Raw genomic sequence first — 23,531 nt, forward strand, 5'->3', positions numbered from 1 at the left:
AGCAGATATCCACTAATTTTACAACAGGGTATTCAATGCTCATTTAAGCTTAACTGAGCAGAAAAGTACCAGAGCGTTTTTTTTCTGATTCTTCTGCTGCTGATGGTGGTGGAAGGAGCACTAAAAGGAGGCCAGGACACCTCAGGTCTACTCTTGCATCTGCCTCTAATCAGCTATATGACCTTGAGAAAAAGAAAATTTCTTCTCTGGCAATATCTGCCTATGCTATAAAATGGGGTGGGGGTTTCAAGTGATCAGTGATGAGCGCCTGCTACTTCTCAACTCTGCCCACAATTTCTCATCAACATTGTCCTGTGAAATAAAGTAGGCGGTTAAGCTTTAGGAATGTATATTATTTTCCCATGGGATTTAATTTTTAATGTAAAATCAATTCTGCTCGTACATTTCTTTTTTCTTTTTTTTTAACTGACTCTCCTAGGGGTGGGGGAAGTTTTTTTCCGTGGAATCAAATACGTTCTAAGGTCTCTTCCATCCTTACAATTCTTTGATCTTCAAAAACTGGTTGTTACCATTTACTTACTTAGTATCTATTTATTAAGCATGTGCTATGTGCCAGGCACATGCTAGGCGCTTGAAGAGACACCTCTTCAAGTGAACAAGTCAGACAAAGATCCTTCAAATGTGATAAGAATTTGACAAGAAGCTCCTTCAGGGAGCTATCTAATAACGCTTTGGAGCCATTCTAGCAGGAAGCAGAGAAACGAATTATTAGATAGCTGGCTGGGGTAGGCCTCATTAAGAAGTTGACATTTGAGAAAAGACCAGGAAGTGAGGAATTTGGCCATGTGGTCATCTGGGGGAAGAGCAAAGTTTCTAAGGCAAGAACATTCTTATGGTGTAGCAGCAACAGAATGGGGGCAAGGATGGCTGGGGTGAAAAGGAGGGAAATACAAATTGGAACTATGATAGCATCTGGGATCCTATTTGGAAGTCTCTAGAGAGAATGAATCCTGAGTTTCTGCTGTCCATGAGGCAAGTTCCAACTTTCCTGAACAAAAAGGAGGCCAAGGAAATGACGTTTTATACTGAAGAGTTTTCCAGGCTGGGCTATAGCCAATATATATCTCAGGAATTCTCTCAAGAGTACATTTTGTGAAGATGAGGGTCTGGCTGACAACCAAAGAATGATATTTCAAATCTGGATACATAAAACTTTCAGCAAGTCAAATGGGCAAAATAATAAATGATTAATGACTTCCCCTCATGAGTGGAATATGGAGTTCAGGGTCTGAAAGTATTCATTTTCAAGGTTTTGCTTAGCACCATGGCAGACACTTTATTATTCCGTGATGCATTGCTTTTGTTACTACATGATGAACACAGATATTTCACACTACAATGCATGAGAAAGGAAGACAAAACTCTGTTGGTTGCACTTTCTATAGATAGATCATATTAGGTTGGATGGTGCTGCTATCAGCCACAGTGCAGTCTTTTGCTCTTTCTCTTTCTTCTTTTCATGCCTCCCGTCACCTGTTATGGGCAAGGCTCTGCAGAGAGTGGGCACAGTTGCACGGACTGGGCATTACCCATAGGGACCCCCAGTTAGTAAGGGAAGGGGCTACCCAAATGATGCTCAGTCCCTCCCAGGAGGCTGTCTGGATTCTTGTCACATTTAAGACCTTCTGCTAAAGCGTGAGAACTCCACTGAGGTCAGGCTGATGCTGATCTCAGTTCTCTAGAGCAGAGAGGGAGCCCCCTTCAACTTCTGGGCCTCTGAGAAGACCCTTAGGACTCCAAGGAGAGATGTGAGCCAGACAGGAAAGGTGACTTGGTGAAAAATTACATGATGTTGGCAGCAAGTTACATATTAAGAAGCAGAGAGAAAGACACACCTTTCTCCTCTGAGAAAAGTGCGAATGTAACAGGAAGAGCCATTAACTGGCCCAAGTAAAGCTGCTGTGATGTAGGAGAAAGAGGAGAGGCTAACTGGAATGTTTCCCTACTGAGTGACTCACAGCCTCCAAGCCTCAGTTTCCTCCTGAGTAGAGACAAATTTTACTTATGCCACAGGGTAGTGATGGGAATGCAATGAAAATGATACATTGACTATAAGCACTAAATAGAAATAAGATACTACTATAATAAATTCCTTATATTTCTACTGGGCTGGGAACTCCCTACCACAAACTGGGTAGCTTTAAACAATACAAAAGTATTACCTCACAATTCTGGAGGTTGGAAGTCCAAAATCAAAGTGCCAGTAGGATTGGTTCCTTCCGAGGGCTCTGAGGGGAATCTGTTCCTTGTCTCCCAGCTAGCTTTTAGTGATTTTTGGGAGTCTCTGGCACTATTTGGCTTATAGATGTGTCACTCCAATCTCTGCCTCCATCTTTACATGGTGTCTCCCTTTGTTTCTGTCTTCATACAGCCACCTTCGCATGCATACATACATACCGCCATCTTCACATCGACACCAGCCATGATGGATTAGGGGCCCACTCTATTCCAGTAGGACCTCACCTTAACTATTTATATCTGCAAGACCCAATTTCCAAATAAGGTCACATACTGAGGTATTCAGCTTAAGACTTCACCATTTCTTTTGGGGGGACACAATTCAACCCATAATACCATTTAATAATTATATATAATTGTAAGAACACATATATACAACATTGTACAAGACATGGTTACAAGACATTGCAAAGTATTTCAGGTACACATCCTTTAACTTGATCTCATCAGCCGGGTGGGAGGGTCAGGAGTCCCTCTCTCCACAGGACAGAGAGGGAGCCCTCTTCTGGGCAACCTCAGAGAGGTTGAAGGTAGCTTGTGACAGAGATAGAACTTGAACCCAGGTCCTCTGACTCCAAGTACAGGGTTCTTTGCCCTGGAGACTCACACTAAACACTCCCCCACCCCCACCCCCAAAGAGCAAGATAATATGGTATCTCAAGAGGGCCACAAATGCTACAGGAACTCCCAACATCATCAGAACAATTTGCCACTGCAGTTTGCATATGCTTTACCTCTAAGTATGACCCAGACATCTACCCTGTCCTCACTGACACAGGGACTCTGTTTGGAACCTTTGTCAACCTTGACGCCTCCACATAAAGGAAAACCAGTTGTACCAGGCACATCACTCATTTTGCAATCTTATTAAAAATTCTACTGAACTTGAGGAGTCTGCCTTATAGAGCGCATCACTTTTCACTGGAAAAGAATCACGACCAGTTCTTTCTCCAGTCTCTTCTGGACCGTGCCACTATATGGAGTTCTCCTTCTTGGGCCCTTCCTGGTGCTCTGTGATGGCCTACCCATGTTGGCCTGGTGTACTTCCTCCTGGACTGAGGCCACCAGAACTCAAATTGCCTGCCTCAGCCCCCAGAGCATTCAGCCTTACCTAAAACTCAGCAGTGGGAGCTTCTCCAGCTACAAACATCCACTTGCCAGGGTGGTTATAAACAAGCAACACAGAAACTATAGAAAATGTTTTTTTCTATTTCATCACTCCCCACATACACACTCATAGATTATTTTTGTGAGGCATCAAAATATTCCCTGAGATTTCACTTTAGATTTTTTTTTTTGTAGGACTCTCTGCACTCAGACCGCAACTAGTCATACATTAGATCTCCTAAAAATGTAGAAATCTTTCTTCAGTATGCCTTTTTGTGTTCTAGAAAAAGGTTGAATTCTCAAGTTTGATTCTCTGAGTATTACAGGTTGCCAAAATGGTTATCAGAATCTCCTCAGTAAATTTAGGACTCTATTCACAAGAACAGAACAGGCAGGGAAGTGAGAGGCTCCATGTACCGGCCGATCTGCCAGCTACAGCACAGCTGGTGTAAGTCACACGGAATTACAGAAAAATAGAACTCAGAGTTTGTGGAAAATCTGTTCGGATTCAGTTGTCAGCTACATAATCAATGATCTATGTGAAGCCCAAATATCTCTCTGAAAAGGCTCCCTAGGAATTTTTCCTCCTGTGGCTGGTGACTCCATCTGCACTCGTCTGGAATATTCAGTTATTTCTTTCCTTTCATAGTTAAATTTAGATCTAGGTTCCACTGACATACATAACATACTAAGAAAGCAGTGAGGTTCTTAAGTTTACATCTTACTACTAGGGAAAGCCCTCAGTTTGTATCCCTTAGGAATACCTAATGATTTGAATAATGGCCTCGTCAGGAATCTCTTAGAAAATTGAGACATGCTCATGTGTTTGTTCTTCCATGGTTGATTTAGAAAGGTCAATTGGAAAACAATATTCTCTGTCCTTGTGGCAATGCAAATAGGGAAAAAATATAAGCTGTCTGTTATCTTGCAGGAACCATGTAAACAAAACCAAACAGAGCCATGATTTAGGGCTTCATTAAACCTTAAGAATTAGCAATAATAATAAGACTGCAGTTAATAGTAAATCTCAGGCCTGAAAAGAAATTTCAAAAAGGAAAGCTCTCTACTTAAACATAAAATAAATTTTTAAAATAAACTTTAAAACTTAAGGAAAAGAAATAACTACAGTCCAACATTTGTATCCCACTTAATGTCTCCATGGTTGCAGACAAATAGCTTTGCATAGCAGTAGGTGATACCCTCCTAAAAGGCTTCCTTCAATGGGCCAAATAGCCACAGCACTGAAATCAGACCTGACAGGACCACAGCTGGCTTGGGTCTGCCCCCTCATTGCTCTTTCTGGATATAATCTTGACATTAGCCAACAGCACCTCACCCCCAAGAGTGAGGCACTGGGACCCTCCTAACCCCAGACATACAGCTGTATGGCATTGGTTTCACCACCCTCTCTACTGCACGCTTCTCACTTATTATCTCAGAACTTATAACCACACAGCAAAATAGGCCTTGTTGACCCTGTTTACAGATGAAGCAATTAGAACACTTGGTTGGTAAGTGGTGGAGCCTGTATTCTACCCTCAGTCTACCTTGCTTTCCAACCTGCCAAGCTGCTTCTGGATGTCTACAAAACTTGAGAGCTCATATTCCATAGTTCACTACTTTAGCACTTCATTATATATCCTGCCTTATATTATTTGCTGATTCACATGACCAATCTTAAACAAATGAGTGGTGTGTAGTCTTTAGGATATATTAGAATCACCTATGCACTTGCTTAAAACGCATATTCTTACTCTCCCTGTCTACCCTAAAATTATGATTCAGTAGGTCTGTGTTGGAGTGGAATAATCTGTATTTTAACAACTTCCCTCCCTCACCCTCCCCTGTGATACCAATTGAAGTATGAGAAATCAGAATTAATCTAAGTTTCTTGAGGAACAGAGCAATTATATTTAAATATGTAGTATTACAGGCATGGACTAGAGTAAACGTGTGTATGGACTAGAGTAAATATTGTATATGAACCAGAGTAAATATTTAGTAAGTACTTAATGCATCTTTATTTGAAAGGCATTTTTCTTGGTAAGTGACTAGATACACACCCAATACTTTCAGCTGCACATAATAGAAGCACTAGCCAAAAATGGTTTAAATGTAGGAATACTGCTTAGCTCATATAACAAAAAAAAAAAAAAAAAAATCCAGAGTTTGGTAAATTTAGTAGCTTCAGAACATCATTAAGCAGCCAGGTGTTTTTTAATCCTTTCTCTCTGCCATTTCCTTTTTCCTCATGATCACGAGATGGCTTTGGTAGTTCCAAGCATCATGCACAGACAGGACAACATTCAGCAAAGAAGAGGGAAGTTTCTTCTTGTGTATTCCTTCTTGAAGGCAAAGACACTTTACCCAGAAGCCACGTAGCAGGTTTCTCTTTGCATCTCATGGGCCAGAATTGCTTCACATGCTCTTATCATGATCAATTGCATCTCAACCCAGAAGAATGGAATCCTTATGATTAGTTTGCCCCCCAGAAGGCTATGGGGGACAGGAAGGATGAATCAAGTCAGGCAGAAGTGGGGGTGGCTGGTGGGAGGGTAACCAATGGTGTCTGCCATACTGAAAACATCTAGGAGAAAACAATTTCTAAATTTGGGGGGAAATGAAGCATAATTTATAAGTGTCTGTACAGGACTGAAAACTGGGAGATCAAATACCTTTGCTGACAAATCTGGGCTATAGATTGTCTAGAGGCCATAAAGCAACACTGGCTCCAAGAAAATAATGAGCAAATCTGCAGTCCACCGCGAGGCTATGTGTCACCTTCAGCAGAGCCTGGCGTCTTCTTCCCTTCTGCCTCTGACTCATACATCCAATCCAGGGTAGCACTGTCAGCATGGTGGGGGTTTTAGGGGAATGGATTTTATATATGGTAGGTACCATTTGGTGATTTTCCAAAAGAACATTTTTGAACCAAATGAGTGGTAAATGCAATCTGACTCACAAAACCCCTTGGCAAAGTTTTCTTTGCACCTCAGATTTACAGGTGATAGAAAAGAAGAATCTCTCTGAGTGTGCAAGTGTGTATGCATGTGTTACAAAAACAACTACCATGTTAATGAAATATTCAATTTGAAAAAAAAGAAAAGAAGAATCTCACCCATGCTGAGACTATTTTATATTGCTCAAGAGAGTGAACTATGTCTTGAGGTTCCAACGAACTGTGACTTTATGGAGCCATTTTGTTTTTTGTTTTTTGTTTTTTTTGTCCAGTTTTTCAACGACTGAGTCTTAAGGGAACAGTCCAGGTAGAGAAATCAGTCTGTCAATCAACAAATATTTATTGACTGCCTCCTATGTGCCATGCATTCTTCTCAATGTTAGGGGACTGTGCAGAACACATTAGAAAAGTGCCTCACATAGGGAGCTCTCATTCTAGTGATGGAGGATAGACAATAAACAGAAACAAGTAAATAAGATAATTTTAGATAATGACAAATGCTTTGGAGAAGATAAAATGGGGTATTATGAGAGAAGGCCTATGTGGTTGAATGAGATAAACGGAGGGAAGAATGGGAGGAGATGAGGTTAGAAAGGAGAGATAGGATTTTATTCTGAAAGAATGGATAAGCTATAGGAAGGTTTTAAGTAGTCAAGGGCTACCATTTACACTTTAGAAAGACCACTCTAGCTGCCGTATGGAGGATGTGCTATTTGTTAGGAGGAAAAGTGGAAAAGATAATGGTAGCCAGGATCAAGAAAGGAAGAAAGAACTAAACAAACTGTGGGTTTGGAGTCTAAGAATACTTCTGGGTGTTATTTCTGCAGCTACCCTATGAGGGCACATGAGTAGCATTAAGGTCCCCTGCTTATTGTTGGAATGATGAGAAAATGTGGGAGTTAATGTTAACATTTGATTTTGGAATCCATAACTTTCAAATCGTGACCCTGACATCTCCAACTTGTGGACCATTCCTTGTTCTGCCTCGTAAATTTCCTCAGTCTGGTCTTCCAAATCACTAATTCATTCCTTAGCTATTTTTTCTGTTATATTTATCCTACCTTTTATTTTTTATTTCAATTATATTTTCCATACCTAATGGTTCTACTTGTTTACTTTTTACATTTTCTAGTTTTTCTTATTTTACTAATACCTTCTATTGTTTTCTCTCCTAATACGTTTATTAGCCTTTTAAAAATGTATTGTGTACATTTTACTATCTCTCTTCTGTGGGAAACTGTAATCTAGTAGGTTGTTAATTTGTAGGTTAATTACTTTTAAAAAGGCTGTGCTCCTCAAAAGTCCTATTAATTTGGCCTTTGAACTCACTTCCCCTGGGCATTTCAGCCAGATCCTGGTCTCCAATGGAGCCTTGTCAGCTCCAGTGAGTCTAGGGGTGGGGTGTGGATGAGCCTCAGGCACCAGAAAACCACTCACTATTCCACAAAATAACTTCTCCTGCCAGGTCTTCACCTTTTGCTCCCAGGAAGAAGCAGGTTTAGGAGGGCAGTTGCTTTCCCACCCTGGGGACATTTAGAAGTGGAGCAAGGTGGCAGCAACTCCACACAGTCAATTGTTCCCCAACTTTGTTGTTATTGTTACTGCTCCAACTCCTTACCAACACAGTCTCTCTGCCCTGCCTAATCTTTCTTTAGAGGACACCTGGAACAGTTTGACATTTCACATGAGTCAGAGCAACTGGTCCCAAGGCAACAGAGAAGAAGAGCAGACTTACTTTGTTCCCTTTCCCCATTTTATCTTCCCACAGCCCTCCCAAGCTGTCCCTTGTCCCAGGCCAACGCAGCCATCTGACTCAGGTTGGGTTACCCAGGGAACAGACTCTGAGATGGAGACTGGTGAATAGAAGGCTTATTATAGAGCACACTGGGATCAACACCTGTGGAAAGGGAGGGAAAGGAATGGAACTGAACAGAAGGAATAGTTCAACTATACGAAGTGAGTTGAGCCAACTAACTTCAATTAGTTATATATGGATTTTATATACATTAGGTACCATGACTCCAATACTTGAACCAAAGAAGACTACAGCCAACTTCACAGGAAGCTCTGGAGCTGGGACAGCCCTTCAAAGTTGTCCAGAGTTAGACCAGGCATGTCAGGCCTTTATACCCACATACTGTCCAATCACTGAGTGAAGCTGCCCCAGAAAGTGGGCATGACCTTGACAAGGCAGTTCTCAGAGAAAGCTAACAGCTGAGGTCTGCCAGCTGGCAGCACTCCCAACAGTTGGGGGGTATAAGTCCTTCCTTCCTGAACAAGGAGCTGGGGGGCACATCGTGGCATCCACAGCACCACCCACACATGCACCAGTTTAAAATAGCCCCCACTACCCCAGGGGTTTTTCACCTTCTCCAAGTCCTTCAGGATTTTGTGAGGGAGAGAGGATGGGAAGCCACATTAATTCAACCTTTTTGTCAAAATCATAGTCAGCCCAGGAGTTTTGTAACCTCTGAATAACTGTGTAACTCATTTCCTTTCTTTCTGAACTTTGTCTGACATGAGCTGTCATATCCCTCTGGGGTCGATTTACTTTAGCTCCCATATTCTCGCTAGCCCTCAGTTCTGTATTGCTTGCTCAAAGCTTTATTTTCCCAGGAGGCTGAAGCTGAGTGAGTCTTCTGAAGACTCAGCCAGAGCTGAGCAGAAGTGTGCTGGCTCTGGACACCTCTGGGCATGGGGGATGGCAATATTTTCCATGGGGTCAAAGTCTGCTCTGTGAGTCCCACAGAACCCCCCATCATTTCTCAGGTCCCAGGCCCCCACCCCACCAGACAGTTGCAGTATGTGGGATGGGGTAGAAGCCAAGGCGAGCAGTGATGGTGCAACTCTTCCTTTTGAAAGCTACCTAAGTGATTTCAAAAATGTCTGTTCTCTTTTACACACACACACACACACACACACACACACACACACAGAGCTGCCAGCTCAGGCAATCTCATTTTCTTCACCCAAGTCTTTAACTACCATTTACTTCTCTGGTAACATCCAAATCTCTATCTTCAGACACATTTCAGACTGTTCAAGGGGCATCTCCATATAGATGCCATATACAAAATCTCAAATTTGTTTTCTTCTCCCTAAACCTAACTGTTTTTTGTTTGAATTTTCAGTCTTGATGAAAAGTGACATCATACATTAAGCTCAAATCCAAAACATCAGAATCTCTCCCGCTTTCAGGCTCATTTCCAATCTATCTCAAAGTTCTACGGCTTCTAGGTTTATAATATCTGTAGCATCTATCCTCCTTCTTTGTGTCCAAGATCACCCTCTGAGTCTCAGACCTTCCTCATTTTTTCATGTAGATTACTGTCCATATTAGTGATCTATTGCTGTGTAGCCAAGTATCCCAAAACTCAGCGGCATAAAACAGCAAATATTTACCTCACAGTTTCTCAGGATCAGGAATTCTAGGATGGTTCACTTATATAGCTCTTGATAGGACACCCCAGACCCTTGCTGGCTATTGTCAGGAGTTTTCAGTTCCTCATCATGTGGACCTCTCCCTGGGGCTATTCAATATGGCAGTTGGCTTCCCCCAAAATGCCTGAAGGTAGAGAGAGAGAGAGGAGGGAAGTGGGGAGGGAGGGAGAGAAAGAGAGAGAGGTATCTGATTATCATAGGGTGAGGAGCAAACCACACATATTGAAAGGCACAACAAAACTAGCTTCTTCAAGAAGCTGATCTGTGGAGGGAAGGAGTAATAGATTAATGCCAAGAGAGGCTATCAGGATTTTTAAGTTTCTTTGCTCGTACATGAAAGAGCCCTGGCCTTTGTCTTTTCCCATTTCTAATTTACTTTGTTTACTTTTCGTTGAACTTCTGACTCTTTTGCTCATCTTTGCCTTTAATCTGTGATTTCTTCCATCTATTGGTAGGCAACCCTCTCCTCAGCATAGAATTATCACGTTTACAGTTATATGGATCCAGAAATCATCCAACTTGGTTTGTTAGAATAGTGGGTAAATTGAGGAGGAAGCACATTCCAGGGGTGATTTGGAGGCAAAGTTTGAAGGGGACCTCTTCTCCGCATGTAACGCAGTATGAACTCCAGACTGCTTAGCTTGAATACTGGTCCACCATTGTTAGCTGAATAAAGTCGGACAAGTTATTCAATCTTTCTAAGCCTCAGTTTCATTATCGTTAAAAATGGGGTAATATTAATAGATCCTTCATGGTGTTATCATGAAGATTCAATAGATGAATAATTTAAAGTGCTAGCCACAAGGTCTGGCTTATATCAAATGCTCAAAGATATTAGCTGTAACTATTTATAAAATGCAGGAGTAGTGTATGGACACGGTGGTAATGCTTTTGACTGCTCAGTGATGTTTTCCTCCCGCTTTCTGATTCTCAGGTTCTAGAATTATCCCAAACAGTAGCCACTGGCCACATGTGCCTATAGAGCACTTGAAATGTGGCTAGTCCAAATTGAGGAGTTGCGCCCTAAGTGTAAAATACACAATGGACTTCAAAGACTTATTTTTAAAAAGAATGTAAAATATTCCATTAAAAAGTTCACATTGATTACATGTTACAATGACATTTTAGATATAATGGGTTAAATAAAATATATTGTTAAAATTAATGTCATCAGTTTTTTGTTTTGTTTTATTTTGTTTTTTGAGATAGAGTCCTGTTCTGTCACCCAGGCTGGAGTACAGTACCTCAATCTCGGCTCACCGTAGCCTCCACCTCGCAGGTTCAAGTGATTCTTGTGCCTCTGCCTCCTGAGTGGCTGGGACTACAGGCGTGCACCACTACGTCCAGCTAACTTTCGTATTTTTTAGTAGAGAGGGGGTTTCACCATGTTGGCCAGGCTGGTCTCGAATTCCTGACCTCAAGTAATCTGCCCACCTCAGCCTCCCAAAGTGCTGGGATTACAAGTGTGAGCCACCACGCCTGGCCTGTCATCAGGTTTTTAAAAATTGTTCTTAATGTGGCTATTAGAAAGCTTAAAATTGTCTATAAGGTTTACATTATATTTCTTTTGAGCAGTTTTATAAAGATGAAATTACAGAGCTACTAAATTAAAAAGAAGTAATATTTCTATATTTTCTTTATCTGCATAGCATGAGTCCCTCTTCTTCCTTTATGAGCCAACTAGTTTCTGCTGACCTTCACTGGGCAGTTGAAACCTTGCTGTCTGCACACACTGATCCTTGTGAGCAACCATCCATCACTGGGGTAATAATAATGATATCTGTGGCCAACATTTAGCCAGCTTCTGGCACAGCCCAAAAAAATTTAGCTGCAGATTAATCCTAAGACAGCAAACAACCAACAGGGAAGACACAAACTTCTTATTTTTTAAATTCCTTTGGCAGAGATACTTGATATCAAATTAGAGGTAAAAAGGAAGAAAATTGCATATGGCAAATACTACCAGTAGTCAATCCAGGAGACATTTTCTCCTTCTTCTTTGCTAATAAAAGTCCCAGTTTTTTTAAGGCTGCAATGTACCCAGTTCAAAAAAACAAAACAAAAGAAGGTGTAAGAGGTGGCTATATGACATGGCTTCAGTCAGTGAAATACAGACAAAAGTGTTATGGTGAGTCTTTTCGAAAGTCTGTCTTGATTTAAAAAAGGATGGGTGTTGATAAACTCAACAGATACACACATTTTATTTTATTTTTTGCCTTCTGTCTTTTCTATCTGGAATGGGGACACAACACTTCAAGGTGGAACAACAACCTTGAGACCTGAGGGTAAAGGTCACACACTATGAGTGGGCAAGGAAGCCAGAAGGAGCTAGGTACCTGATGACTTCCTCGGTCAGCTGCTCTACCTCTCCACTTCTTGCTACATGAGCCAAATAAATCCTACTTACTTAAGTCACTCTCTTTGGTTTTTCAAAAACACAGCTAAACACAACCCCAGCTGAAACTTGCAGTCCAGAAAATGCTAATGTTCACAATCTAGCCCTAAAATCTGCTGTCCTGAGGACATTTTCGCTTCCAAGAAAATTTGTCACTATTGGCCTAAAGCAAATAGTTATTTTGGCTCATGCAATGGGAATAAGCATGAATTATTTGGCCTTGGCTTTTTATGATCCAGCATATATAATAGTCGTTTTAAAAATATATATACTATATATCTATACATCTACATAAGTATATAGATACAAATATATATTTCCAAGAGGGCAGGGGCTTTATCTGTCTTATTCATCATTTTATTCCCAGGCCCTAACAAAGGCCAAATCCCCTTTTCCTTAAGGCTGACTTCTCTTTACAGTGACATTCACAACATAATTTGCTACCATTCAGAGGCGGCAACATGGAAAACATCCTAGGCTAGGTTACAGGTGACGTAGAGGTAATCCTGGCCCTACTAAATAAATAGTTCTGGGACATTGAAATATTTCTTCAAATAAAAACTCGTGCAGAAATTCAGTGTACTAAGCAGGTAAGATTAAAGAGAGAAAATGCACAGCCCCTTCTACTAGGTGATAGGATAATAAGAAATCCCCAAGAAATTTAATAGCACTAAAGACAAATTTAAAGTAAACTTCTAACTCAGTTATATAGATTTGAAGGAAGGTTGTCATGTTCATGTATTAAAAATGTGACTTGGTGTAGGGTCAGAAATCAGTACACATAAGGGCTTTGGAAATAACCTGTATTTGGGGACTATATAACCAAGTGTTTTAGTGCATGGGCTTTGGATGACCGAGGACCAGCTAACTACTCCATTAATGGGTTTGGCAATCCCAAAAAACACAATCCTGAATGTCATAATACCAAGTGTGGACATCCCAAAAAGATCAAAATCCCCAAAATATAATTCTGGAAAAACTAATTTAAAAGACATTTCTTCACATTTATAAAAGGAGATTTATTTTAGAAGCATATGAAAACATGACAGAGCATTTCACAGGCCACCTTACATAATAAAATAGGCAATAGTACCATGCATTTTTAGAAGCATAAACATATAGATATACTAACAACAGTCACATGGATATAATGTTATAAGTGGATGAACCATATTCATTAAAAAAAGTCAAAATTCAAAATGTATAAATGCATAATACTAGGGATGGTAGTTTTGTGCAACCCAGCTTTATAACTGTAGTCATCTGAAACACCATGACAGATAACCTAAGTCTTTTGATAAGATTGATCCAAAACTTCAATGAGTCACTATGGCATATGCAATTGCACAAAGAGCTGAGATCTTGAGAAATTTTATCTTTCACAAATGCAGTTGTACAAAAAAGGACATCTCTTCATTTATTGGGGAAGTTTAAACATCTTTACATACACGATGCTTACACACGAAGTCAATGTTGTGATAATGCACTTTTGTGGAGAAATTTATAAAATACATAAAACAAATTAGAACTTTCTGCAAGTCTTTATACAATTTGTACTCCAGTATTGCAAATGATGTGAAGATGAAATACATAGTATAGCAAATTGTGAAGAGTAATAATAACAATGCTGACAATTTAAGATTGTGGGAAAAAACTAGAAAGAAAATTCAACATTTGAAAAAGTATATTACAGGGCTGCATTATGGGCAATTGCATGGAGGTAGTCCATTAGAGCTGGCCAACTTTCACAATCATATTTTGAAGTCTTGCATGGCAATGAATTGCTGCTTTTCTTTTTTTTCTTTTAAGACATGGCTCTCCTCAGAGAACATGTTCACGTTTCATTGATTTTCCACATAGCACTGCTCTTTTTGAAATTCTGTGATTCAACATACACCAACATGAGCACTCCCTATTAAATATTTCCATCTTTGCATAATTTTTCTGTGCTGTTTTTGGTATACAGAAATTCATTCCACATGCACTCATATGCAGAAGCAATACTGATAATCAAATAGTCACACTATTGTGTGTCTTCTTATCTTACTGTGTGCATAATTATATTTGAAACAGTTGGTAACTTTGCTGGCTTCTCTTCAGGCAAATGTGACTTTAATTCATTAAAATTTCCTAAAATGTCATTAGCTGGGAGGAATGCCACTGCAAACAAATGAAATATTTTTAAACCATATGGGGTGGTCAATCCACTTGTCTGAATTTTTCACCAAATGCATTGGGCTGAATGACAAAAACAAATTTTATTGATGACACCTTGAGATTCACTTTTAGAAGCCTTGATGGGACTTAATTCCAAATCTGTCATGGTTTGGGGATTCTACTAAAATCCATTTTCTTCTGCAAAGTCCACCAAATCTTCAAATAAATGTATATAAAGTACTTCACTTTTTCCAGTCATTAATATATAAAGAAGCAGCTAAGTTCAAGAATGTTTGGATCCAGCTGGGGCATGATGGCATATAGTTGATAAGAAAGATGGGGATGATTTTGAAAGTGCCATTCCAGCCACAGTGAAGCATGCACTAGTTTGTCTATGTTAGATTTAGTGGCAAACTTAGGAAGTCTATCTTCTTTGACAGTCAAATCCCTAACTAAGAATATTTCATCATTCAATGAGTTTCAGAACACTGGAGGAACCTCTATATCAGCAAGCGTCTTTGGTTCAGAATGCTGCTCAGTTTGTGGAATTCTTTTTATTCTCTGATGAAGAGTGTTTTTTGAAGGCAAGCATGGCACTATGTGTGAAGGGGCAGAAGTCATACATGATTGAATCATTTGGCAGGGGACATTTGTTGTATTTTTCGCCTGTTTTTACTTCTATGATTTTCAAAACATTCAAAACATTGAGGATAGATCTTTCTCGTGTAGTGCACTCAGACTCACACACTAATCTCCTTTGGAAACACCCTCACAGATACACTGCTTCACCAGGTTCTAGGTACCCCTTAATCCAGTCAAGAGATTTTAAACTTTAGGAATTTCAATGTTTGGGATTATGTCTTTTGGGTTTATGATTGGTATCATTCATGAACTATTTTCCCTATGTATGAAATTAGAATAATTCTGTTAGACAATATGAAAATGCACAATGGGAATCTCTAAGGGAGAGACATCATATGCGAGGTTTTCTAAGTATATTTGATCATAGAATTCTTTTGTGGTGGCCTATCCTCCTGACTGCTATTCCAGGACTCACACCTTGGAAAACTCTCCAACACAGTCACTTTTGTATCTTTATAGTTATAAAAACTTAATTTTTTTCTACATTAAAGTAGAATTTTAAATGAGGGGTATATAAAGGCATCAGTCTTGGAAGAAGGCTTCTAATATCTTCTTTCATGAATCCCCCTACCCACTCCTAACTACCACCAATTGGCTTGAAGCATGAAAAAGTGGATCCGCTTCTTAGATGAGACCTTCACCAAACTCTTACCATGACAGGTGCTTAAAGTCCTATCAAACTTCTCACAGGGTGAAAAATGAAGGATCAGAAGTGAAGATTCTAGTTCTGGTTCCTGGCTCCTCCAGCTCATTCTTGTAACGCCCCTGGTGTTTCCTTTTCCTTTTTCTGATCAGGAGTCATCCTTTTCTCCCCATCATTCCAAACACCCAGAGAAGTCAGCTAGAAGACAGACTGAATAACCAGGAGCGTACCATAGCTTTCCTCCTTGAACAAGCCTTCCGCATCAAGGAGGATATCTCTGCTTGTCTGCAGGGGACCCATGGCTTTCGAAAAGAGGAATCACTTGCCAGGAAGTTACTGGAAAGCCACATCCAGACCATCACCAGCATCGTCAAAAAACTCAGCCAAAACATTGAGGTAGTTCTTTTTTTTTTTTTTTTTTTAATTTTGTTTTGTTTTTGTTTTGTATTTTGGCAGCATTGCTTGATAAAGATTATCAACCATCAGTGTCATTTTTCAAGTGCAGAAATATATCACTATTCCTTAAGTTCAGATGATTACATTTTAGTGGTCTAAGAGGGAAACAGTGCAATTTTTCAGCTGCTCGTTTATGCCAAAAAGGAGAAGGAATTTCGATTCAAAAAATATTTACTGTGTATTTATTTTGTAACAATAAAGACATTATGTCAGACATTGTGCTAAGATGCTTATGTTAGCTTAAATCTCCAAGACTCTATTAATGCAATAATTTCAAATAGAGATTTTCATAATGCACATTGGTAATGCTCCATTGTATAGCCATTGCAATCTGATGCCAGCAATTTCTCTGGCCCCATCTTCTACCCTTCTTTCCTTCACTCTGGCCACACTGGCCTCCCAGCTGTTCCTAGGACATTCCAAACACTTGTTAGCCTTGGGGCCTTTGCACTCATAATTCACTCTGGCTGGATCATCTTCCCCTGGATATTTCTATGCAATGTTCTTCATTCCTTCAGGTCTCTGTTCAAATATAACCTCATAAGAGAGGATTTGCATGACATTTTATAAAATAGCACCTCTACCCACATGGTTTCAATCTCCCTTAAAGCCTACTTTATTTTTTTGTCACATAGCACTCATTGCAAACTACCATGGTCTATATTTGATTCCTGTTTGTTTTTTCTTTCTGAGATATAATCTCTATAAAGGCAAAGAGTTTGTTTTCTTCATGCTAAATCCCACATCCCATACTAGACAACAGTGGTGTTATAGTCAGCACTCTAAATAATCCTTAAATTGATGAGTGAATAAATAAATGAATTTGAAGGCATTAAAGTAAAAATAGAGTTTCTCATCAAAAAAAGAAAATTATTTGTCTAAATCAAGATAAACATACTTGTATAAGAGGTCTTTGAGAGTTGTTAGGGTACAAATGTACATGATGAATCTGGGTTAACAACTTTCATGCAAGGGCTGTAGAGAATGCACTTTAGGAAACTGGCCCAAAACTTGTGGAGTTATCATGAGAATCGACAACAATGCTCTCTTACGATACTTGTCCTTTTCTACTATCAGAGAGAATACTGGATTTTATTAAAATTATGGGATTGACCCAGCAATTACTTCTTTATGAATTTGTACTTAAGGGCAAGGATGTTTATTAATTTATTTTTCATCTGCAGGGTTTAACAGACCCCATAATACATCTGAGTCACTGTGAAAAGTTAAAAACTCTCAGTGAACTTTTAAAAGGCACTTTATTGGTATTTAGCACATTTTGAATTGACCTCAATGCCTCAAAGGTCAATGCCAGTCTCAAAGTGATTAAAGGTATTTCCATGCATAATGAAGTATCATGAAAGTGACAAGAGGCAAGCAGCCCTGTGCCTTTTGAAATGACTAGAAAATCAAGTAAGTATAGCATAGTGCTAAAATAAGATTCCAATTTAGGAGTCAAAACTTCTTGGTAATTGAAAAAGCCAACGACATTCTTAGAAACATCGAACTCTTTCTAAGAATATTCTATATTTTGATCTGGATTGTTACATGGTTGATTACATTACGTTGAGTCAAGATCCACCCAGATGTACACTTTGACTTGTGCATTCAATACATATTAATTATACCCCAGTAAAATGCTATTAGCAATAAGGAGAAAGTCTTTCAAATCTCTAGAAATCTTGTTGACAGTTTATTCTCCTATGATAATTGACTATCTTAGATTAGCTCTCTGAAAAAAAAAAGACAAATCCAAAACATTTTCCAAAAGACAAGGACAAAAACCTCAAAATACCTACGATCGTGTTAAGGGTTTGGCATATATAGGAAAATGAAAAGGACTGGACTGAGTTTGTGGAAAATTGAACTAGAAAATATTTTAAAGGCTGTAGATAACATAGTTAAAACATTATAAAGAAGAAACTATTCGGCTACCTTTAGTAAATAACTACAAGCACTTTATAGAGAAATGGATGTTATTCAAGTATTTTAAAAGAAACTCACCTCATTAACCATGTCAGCCCATTTGCAAGTTGGCTAACAAGATCAATTCAAGTGTGAGCTAAAGCTTGACACAGGTCTTTAAATGAAATGAAAAAAAATTTTTTTAATCTACCACAATTGCATCAAAGTGCTTGTTTCTTTTTAAAAATCAAATGATTCCTTTTTTTAAGGAGGCAGTTGATAAAAGTTTTAGAATTAATTTATTTTTAACTCAAAGAAAATTTTATATATAGCCTTATTTTATTGTGGGTTTTCCCCTCAACTTACAAAAGCCATACTTGTTCATCATCATTATTTTGAAAGTTTAGGAAAAAAAATTTTTAAACTTGGGGAAATAATATCTTACAATTCTACCACCAAATGGTGATCTCTACAAATACCCAGATGAATCTCCCTCTAGTCCTTCCAAGTATTCCATTTAGGAGGCTGAGACTATGTTTGTAAGCATGATTTTTATTCTAACATTCACTCTAAACTCTATCATATCTCATTAAAATCTCTTTGCATGGTGCATACACCATGGTTTTCTTAGTTATTCTCCTGATGTCGAAATATCACTTTGGGTGGGGGCTGAGGCGGTAGGACCAATTGAGCCCAGGAGTTTGAGAACAGTCTGGGTAACATAGTGACATCCTGCCTCTACAAGAAAAAAATAAATAATTAGCTGGGTAGGGTAGCGCATGCCTATAGACACAGCTCCTTGGGAGGCTGAGGTGGGAGGATTACCTGAGCCCAAGAGGTGAAGGCTGCAGTGAGCCATGATCATGCCACTGCACTCCAGTCTGGGCCCTGTCTCAAAATAAAAATAATTTTAAAAAGAAATACCTTTGTGCATAAACATGTATTTGCATTTGGATTCTTTCCATAGTATCTATTCTTAGAAGTGGAATTACTAAGGTATGAATACTGTGAAAGCTCTTGATACATGTTGCCAAATTGTTTTCCAGAAAGTTTATACTAATTTACACTTCCATTAGCATTATTTGAGTGCTTTTTTTCACTTTACCTATGCCAGAATTGAAATTTATTACTTTAATTTTTGCTAACTTCATAGAACAGAAATAAGATTTTTTTCTTAGTGAAAGTATTGAATCCACTTTTTTAAAGTGACTAATTAAAGTTATAATTTTGCCTGAGTTCTGTGGCTCACACTTGTGACCCCAGCAGTTTGGGGAGCTGACTTGGGAGGATTGCTTGAGGCCAAGAGTTTGAGACCAGCCTGGGCAACACAGCAAGAACACAGCAAGACTCTGTCTCTACAACAACAGCAACAACAACAAAAAATTAATAATAATAAAGTTACAGCTTCGTTTCTTCTGCTAATGATTTATGTCTTTTGTTAATTTATCTTTTGGGTTTTAGTACTTTTAAATTTTTGTTGATTTGATGAGCTCTTCTATTTTACATATTAGAAATAATAACTGGTAAATGATAGTAAGTGTTTAACAATCAGCAATCAGTCCTTTTCTAGGAGAAAAGAAAGCCTGGTTTGTAGTATTTGCCTATTTCTATGGTGTAAATACTCCTACTATGATTTCAAACAACCAGCAAGATGACACTGTACACAAAGATCAGAAGAGATGTATACAATCCACCTTCACAGACAGATCCAGGCTGCTTGCAGTATATCACTGAAACCATTGGCAATAGTATATGATATAAATTTTTTTTCAGTTTGCTTTTTCTATCTTAATTGTATTTACAATATTTTTACAAGTTTTACACAAAGGTAAATATTCAAATATTTAGCTTTGTAATTTCTCTCATTACTGTAGTCCTCCCACCTTCATCTGTGGTTTCACTTTCTGTGATTTCAAAAATTTCCAAAAATATTAAATGGAAGATTCCAGAAACAAGTAATTCATAAGTTTTCAATTGTGTGCTGTTCTGAGTAGTGGGATGAAATCTTGCACATCCTGTTTCATCCCACCCACGGTGTGAATCATCCCTTTGTCCAGCACATTCACACTGTCAACACTCCCTGCCCATCAGTCACTCAGTAGCCTGTTGGTTATCAGATCAACTTTTGAGATGAGGTATCACAGTGCTCATGTTCAGGTAACCCTTATTTCACTTAATAATGCCCCAAAGCACAAAAGTAGTGATGCTGGCAATTCCACTATGGCAAGGAGAAGCTGTAAAGAGCTTTCTTTAAGTGAGAAGGTTGAAGTTCTCAACTTAATAAGGAAAAAAAAAAATTGTGTGCTGAGTTTGCTAAAATCTACGGTAAGAACAAATCTTCTATCCATGAAATTGTGACAAAGGAAAAAGAAATTCATGCTAGTTTTGCTGTCGCACTTCAAGCTACAAGAGTTTCAGCCACAGTGTGTATGATGTTACAGTACATTGCTATAATTGTTCTATTTTTAGATATTGTTAATCTCTTACTGATAAAAAACTTTATCATAGGTATGTATGTATAGGGAGAAACAATATATAGAGAGTTCAGTACTATCTGAGGTTTCGGGCATCCACTGCAGGTCTTAGAACGTATCCCCCTTGGATAAGAGGGAACTACTATACTTCTCAGACTAGAAAGTTCCAAAATAATCTCCTCTATTATCTGTGACTTTTATGGCTTAATTTTAAAAATATTTTAGATCTATTTTTTTCTGAAATCTATAATGATATATGACATGAGGTAAGGATCTAAATTAATTATTTTCTGAGTAATTAGAGACCCCAACCCAATTGTGAAATTACTCCCCCATTGATCTATGCATTGCATATAGGGTATGTTCCTTTCTTACACTTTCCAAGGTCTTCATGACATCACAGGTAGCTATGTACCTTTACTACACTGATTTACTTATCCTTATTTTAGAAAATATTTTAGTATATAGTAGAGTAAGTTTCCTTTCATCACTAACTTTACCAAAACAGAAAACAAAATACCTGTATACATGCAAAAAGACAAAAACCAAACTCTAGTTAGTGTTGTTGACACTTTTACACTTCAATTAAGGCTTTATTTGCCCTTGGGTTGTCTCAATCCCAGTTAAAAAATGAGCAAGAGTCTGTCTGTGGTCTTTGAAATTCCTATAATTTATTTGCTATAAAAATTCTTCCTTTCCTAGTAAAATTCATAGCCATAGTTTAAACATAATTTACGACTTTGTCAAATATAATACTTAAACCGAAATGTCTCCCCAAGTAACAGATTTGTGTTTTCCAAAGGCCTACACAGAACTCTCACTTTTTTCCTTAGTAAATACCAATTTCTTATATGTCTTCACTTTACATTGGAATTTATTTGAATGTCAAGTATAATACAATTTTTTTCTATGGACAAGCAGAATTTTTTTATTTTTTTAAACCAATACTTATAAATGGGTACAAAAAATTAAAAACCATGGTTCTTGGGACGAATAGCCTGGTGGTACAAGAAAGTCAGTTCTATTTCCAGACCACCAAAACACAATAAAGACATAACTAACAATATTCATGGACAAAATCTGGACACGAATGAGCCAGAAATCTCTCATATTCTCTAAGTAATCTAGATAAGCTCTTTTGCATTGTGTATTAAACAGGTTGATTCAGATTTGCTTGCACTATGTTAACTTCACTGTGGTTCTGGTTCAATCCATAAAAAATCTTGCCTGATGCCATATTAAAAAAAATCCTTTTTCAAACTTATGGCACCAATTGTGAAATGCATTTTTGTGAAAAGCTTTTATGTTGGTGATGGCCAATGGCAACCCATGACCATATCAACACAATAAATATGTTCTGTTTGGTCCATATATGGTTTATAAAAGATCTTGAATAATATGCCAATATTGTTAATTTGAGAAATTTCATATAAAATCTGGATTTCTAGCTTTCTTTAAAACACTATTGAGATATCTTTCCCACCTGGCAATAATCAGCTAGAATCAAACCACTGCTGTCCCTCAGATAAATTAGCAGAGATCAATTCTCTCTGAGCTAGGACTCTCTCACTCATTTACACCATCAGCCTAACTACAAAATGCATTCAATTAGGTAACCCCTGCTTTAAATGATGTTTCCTTATCATGTGTGATGGGAAATTAATGGGAAATTTGACTCAAAATTACAGATTTTAGAAGACCAAATAAGAGCTCGAGATCAGGCGGCCACAGGAACGAACTTTGCAGTACAGGAGATAAACATGAAACACTTACAAGGAGTTGGAGATCTTCGAGGAAGAGTAGCCAGGTGAGAAGAAGCATATTGACTAATGTTTAACGGTCAATTCTTGGCCAGTGAATTCTCATTCCCAAACAAGCTCCATGCTGTAGAAAAAAGATATTGTCTACACATTAAGCTAAACTAATGAGATGGCAGTTGAGAAAGTGTACCATAGAACTTTGAATGCTTCACACTACCTGTGAGATTCAAAGTTTCTGTAAAGACCCCTTACACAGTTTGGTTCCGATGGAAGTGACCAGAGTTCTGTCTTTACAGCCTCAACTGTCCAAATGCCAACATCCATACATAGACACACCTTCATAACCATGTACGAAATCCCCATATATGTCAAATGCTAATGAGTAAAACTTTTAAAATATATGAGGATTATAATAGTCTGACGGGATTTACTGCCAAATGGATAAAGTTTTGAATAACATCTTTTGTACAGGATTTCTAAATCAAAAGAATTGATGGTATGCAGTTCAGCAAATATGTGTAGGTATTGAGAATGGCAGGACCACTCTGGTGGACACGTCAAAGATGACTTGTGAATGGGTGACTGTGGACACCTTTCCATCTCTACGTCTTTTGCCAGTACCTCATTCCTCTCTCCTGTAACACTGCTGTCTCCATCTGGTTAATCCTCTTGGAATTAGATAATTACTACCTAAGACAAAGCTCTCCTAGAGTATTTACCCATTTAATTCAACAAAAATGTATTAAGCACTCATCTTATGCCAGGCCATGTGTTAGAATTCAGCAACATGTTCTCCTTTCTATAGCTGTTCACAGTCTACCAGGGAAAACAAGCTGTATCAATAACTCATGAAGTGAATGCTATACTAAAAGTCTGGGAGGCTATGGAAATGTCCAAATCAGACCCATGCAGAAGAGAGGCTTCCCAGGGGAGGTGACACTTGAGCTGAGTTCTGAAGGATTTATAACAGTTAACTAGATAAGGAAAAGCGAGAAAGACACTTTACCTGGAAGAATAATATATGCAAAAGAACTGAGGGAAGGATCCTGTGACATGTTCATGGGCCTACCTGGGAGAATGGCATTTTGGTTATGGCATTTTGGAGCAGGCATTTTGAGAAAGTTGGGACATGAAGCCAGAGAAGCAGTCCAGACCTGGAAGATGAGGGGTCTTGTAGGCTAAGGTAAAGAGTTGGCACTTTACGTAGAAGGTTATAAATGACCATGGAGGAATTTTAAGCAGGGGGTGGCATATCATGTTTTGTGACATTCTAGTTGTAGCTGAATTGGTAGGATACAAAAGAGGATGTGGAGATCAGAGGAAGGCTGTTGTA

General features: G+C 38.5%; 1 protein-coding gene across 1 annotated transcript in view; it reads left to right on the forward strand.

Moving 5' to 3' along the window:
* Window positions 1-23,531, forward strand: part of FAM81B (family with sequence similarity 81 member B) — a 51,506-nt gene that overhangs the window by 5,350 nt on the left and 22,625 nt on the right. The window contains exons 4-5 of the mRNA XM_025388219.1: window positions 15,756-15,999; window positions 22,127-22,245. Coding sequence (XP_025244004.1) covers window positions 15,756-15,999; window positions 22,127-22,245 — 363 coding nt within the window. The remainder of the gene's footprint in view (window positions 1-15,755; window positions 16,000-22,126; window positions 22,246-23,531) is intronic.

The sequence above is a fragment of the Theropithecus gelada genome, chromosome 6 (assembly GCF_003255815.1).
Source record: "Theropithecus gelada isolate Dixy chromosome 6, Tgel_1.0, whole genome shotgun sequence".
NCBI lineage: Eukaryota > Metazoa > Chordata > Mammalia > Primates > Cercopithecidae > Theropithecus > Theropithecus gelada.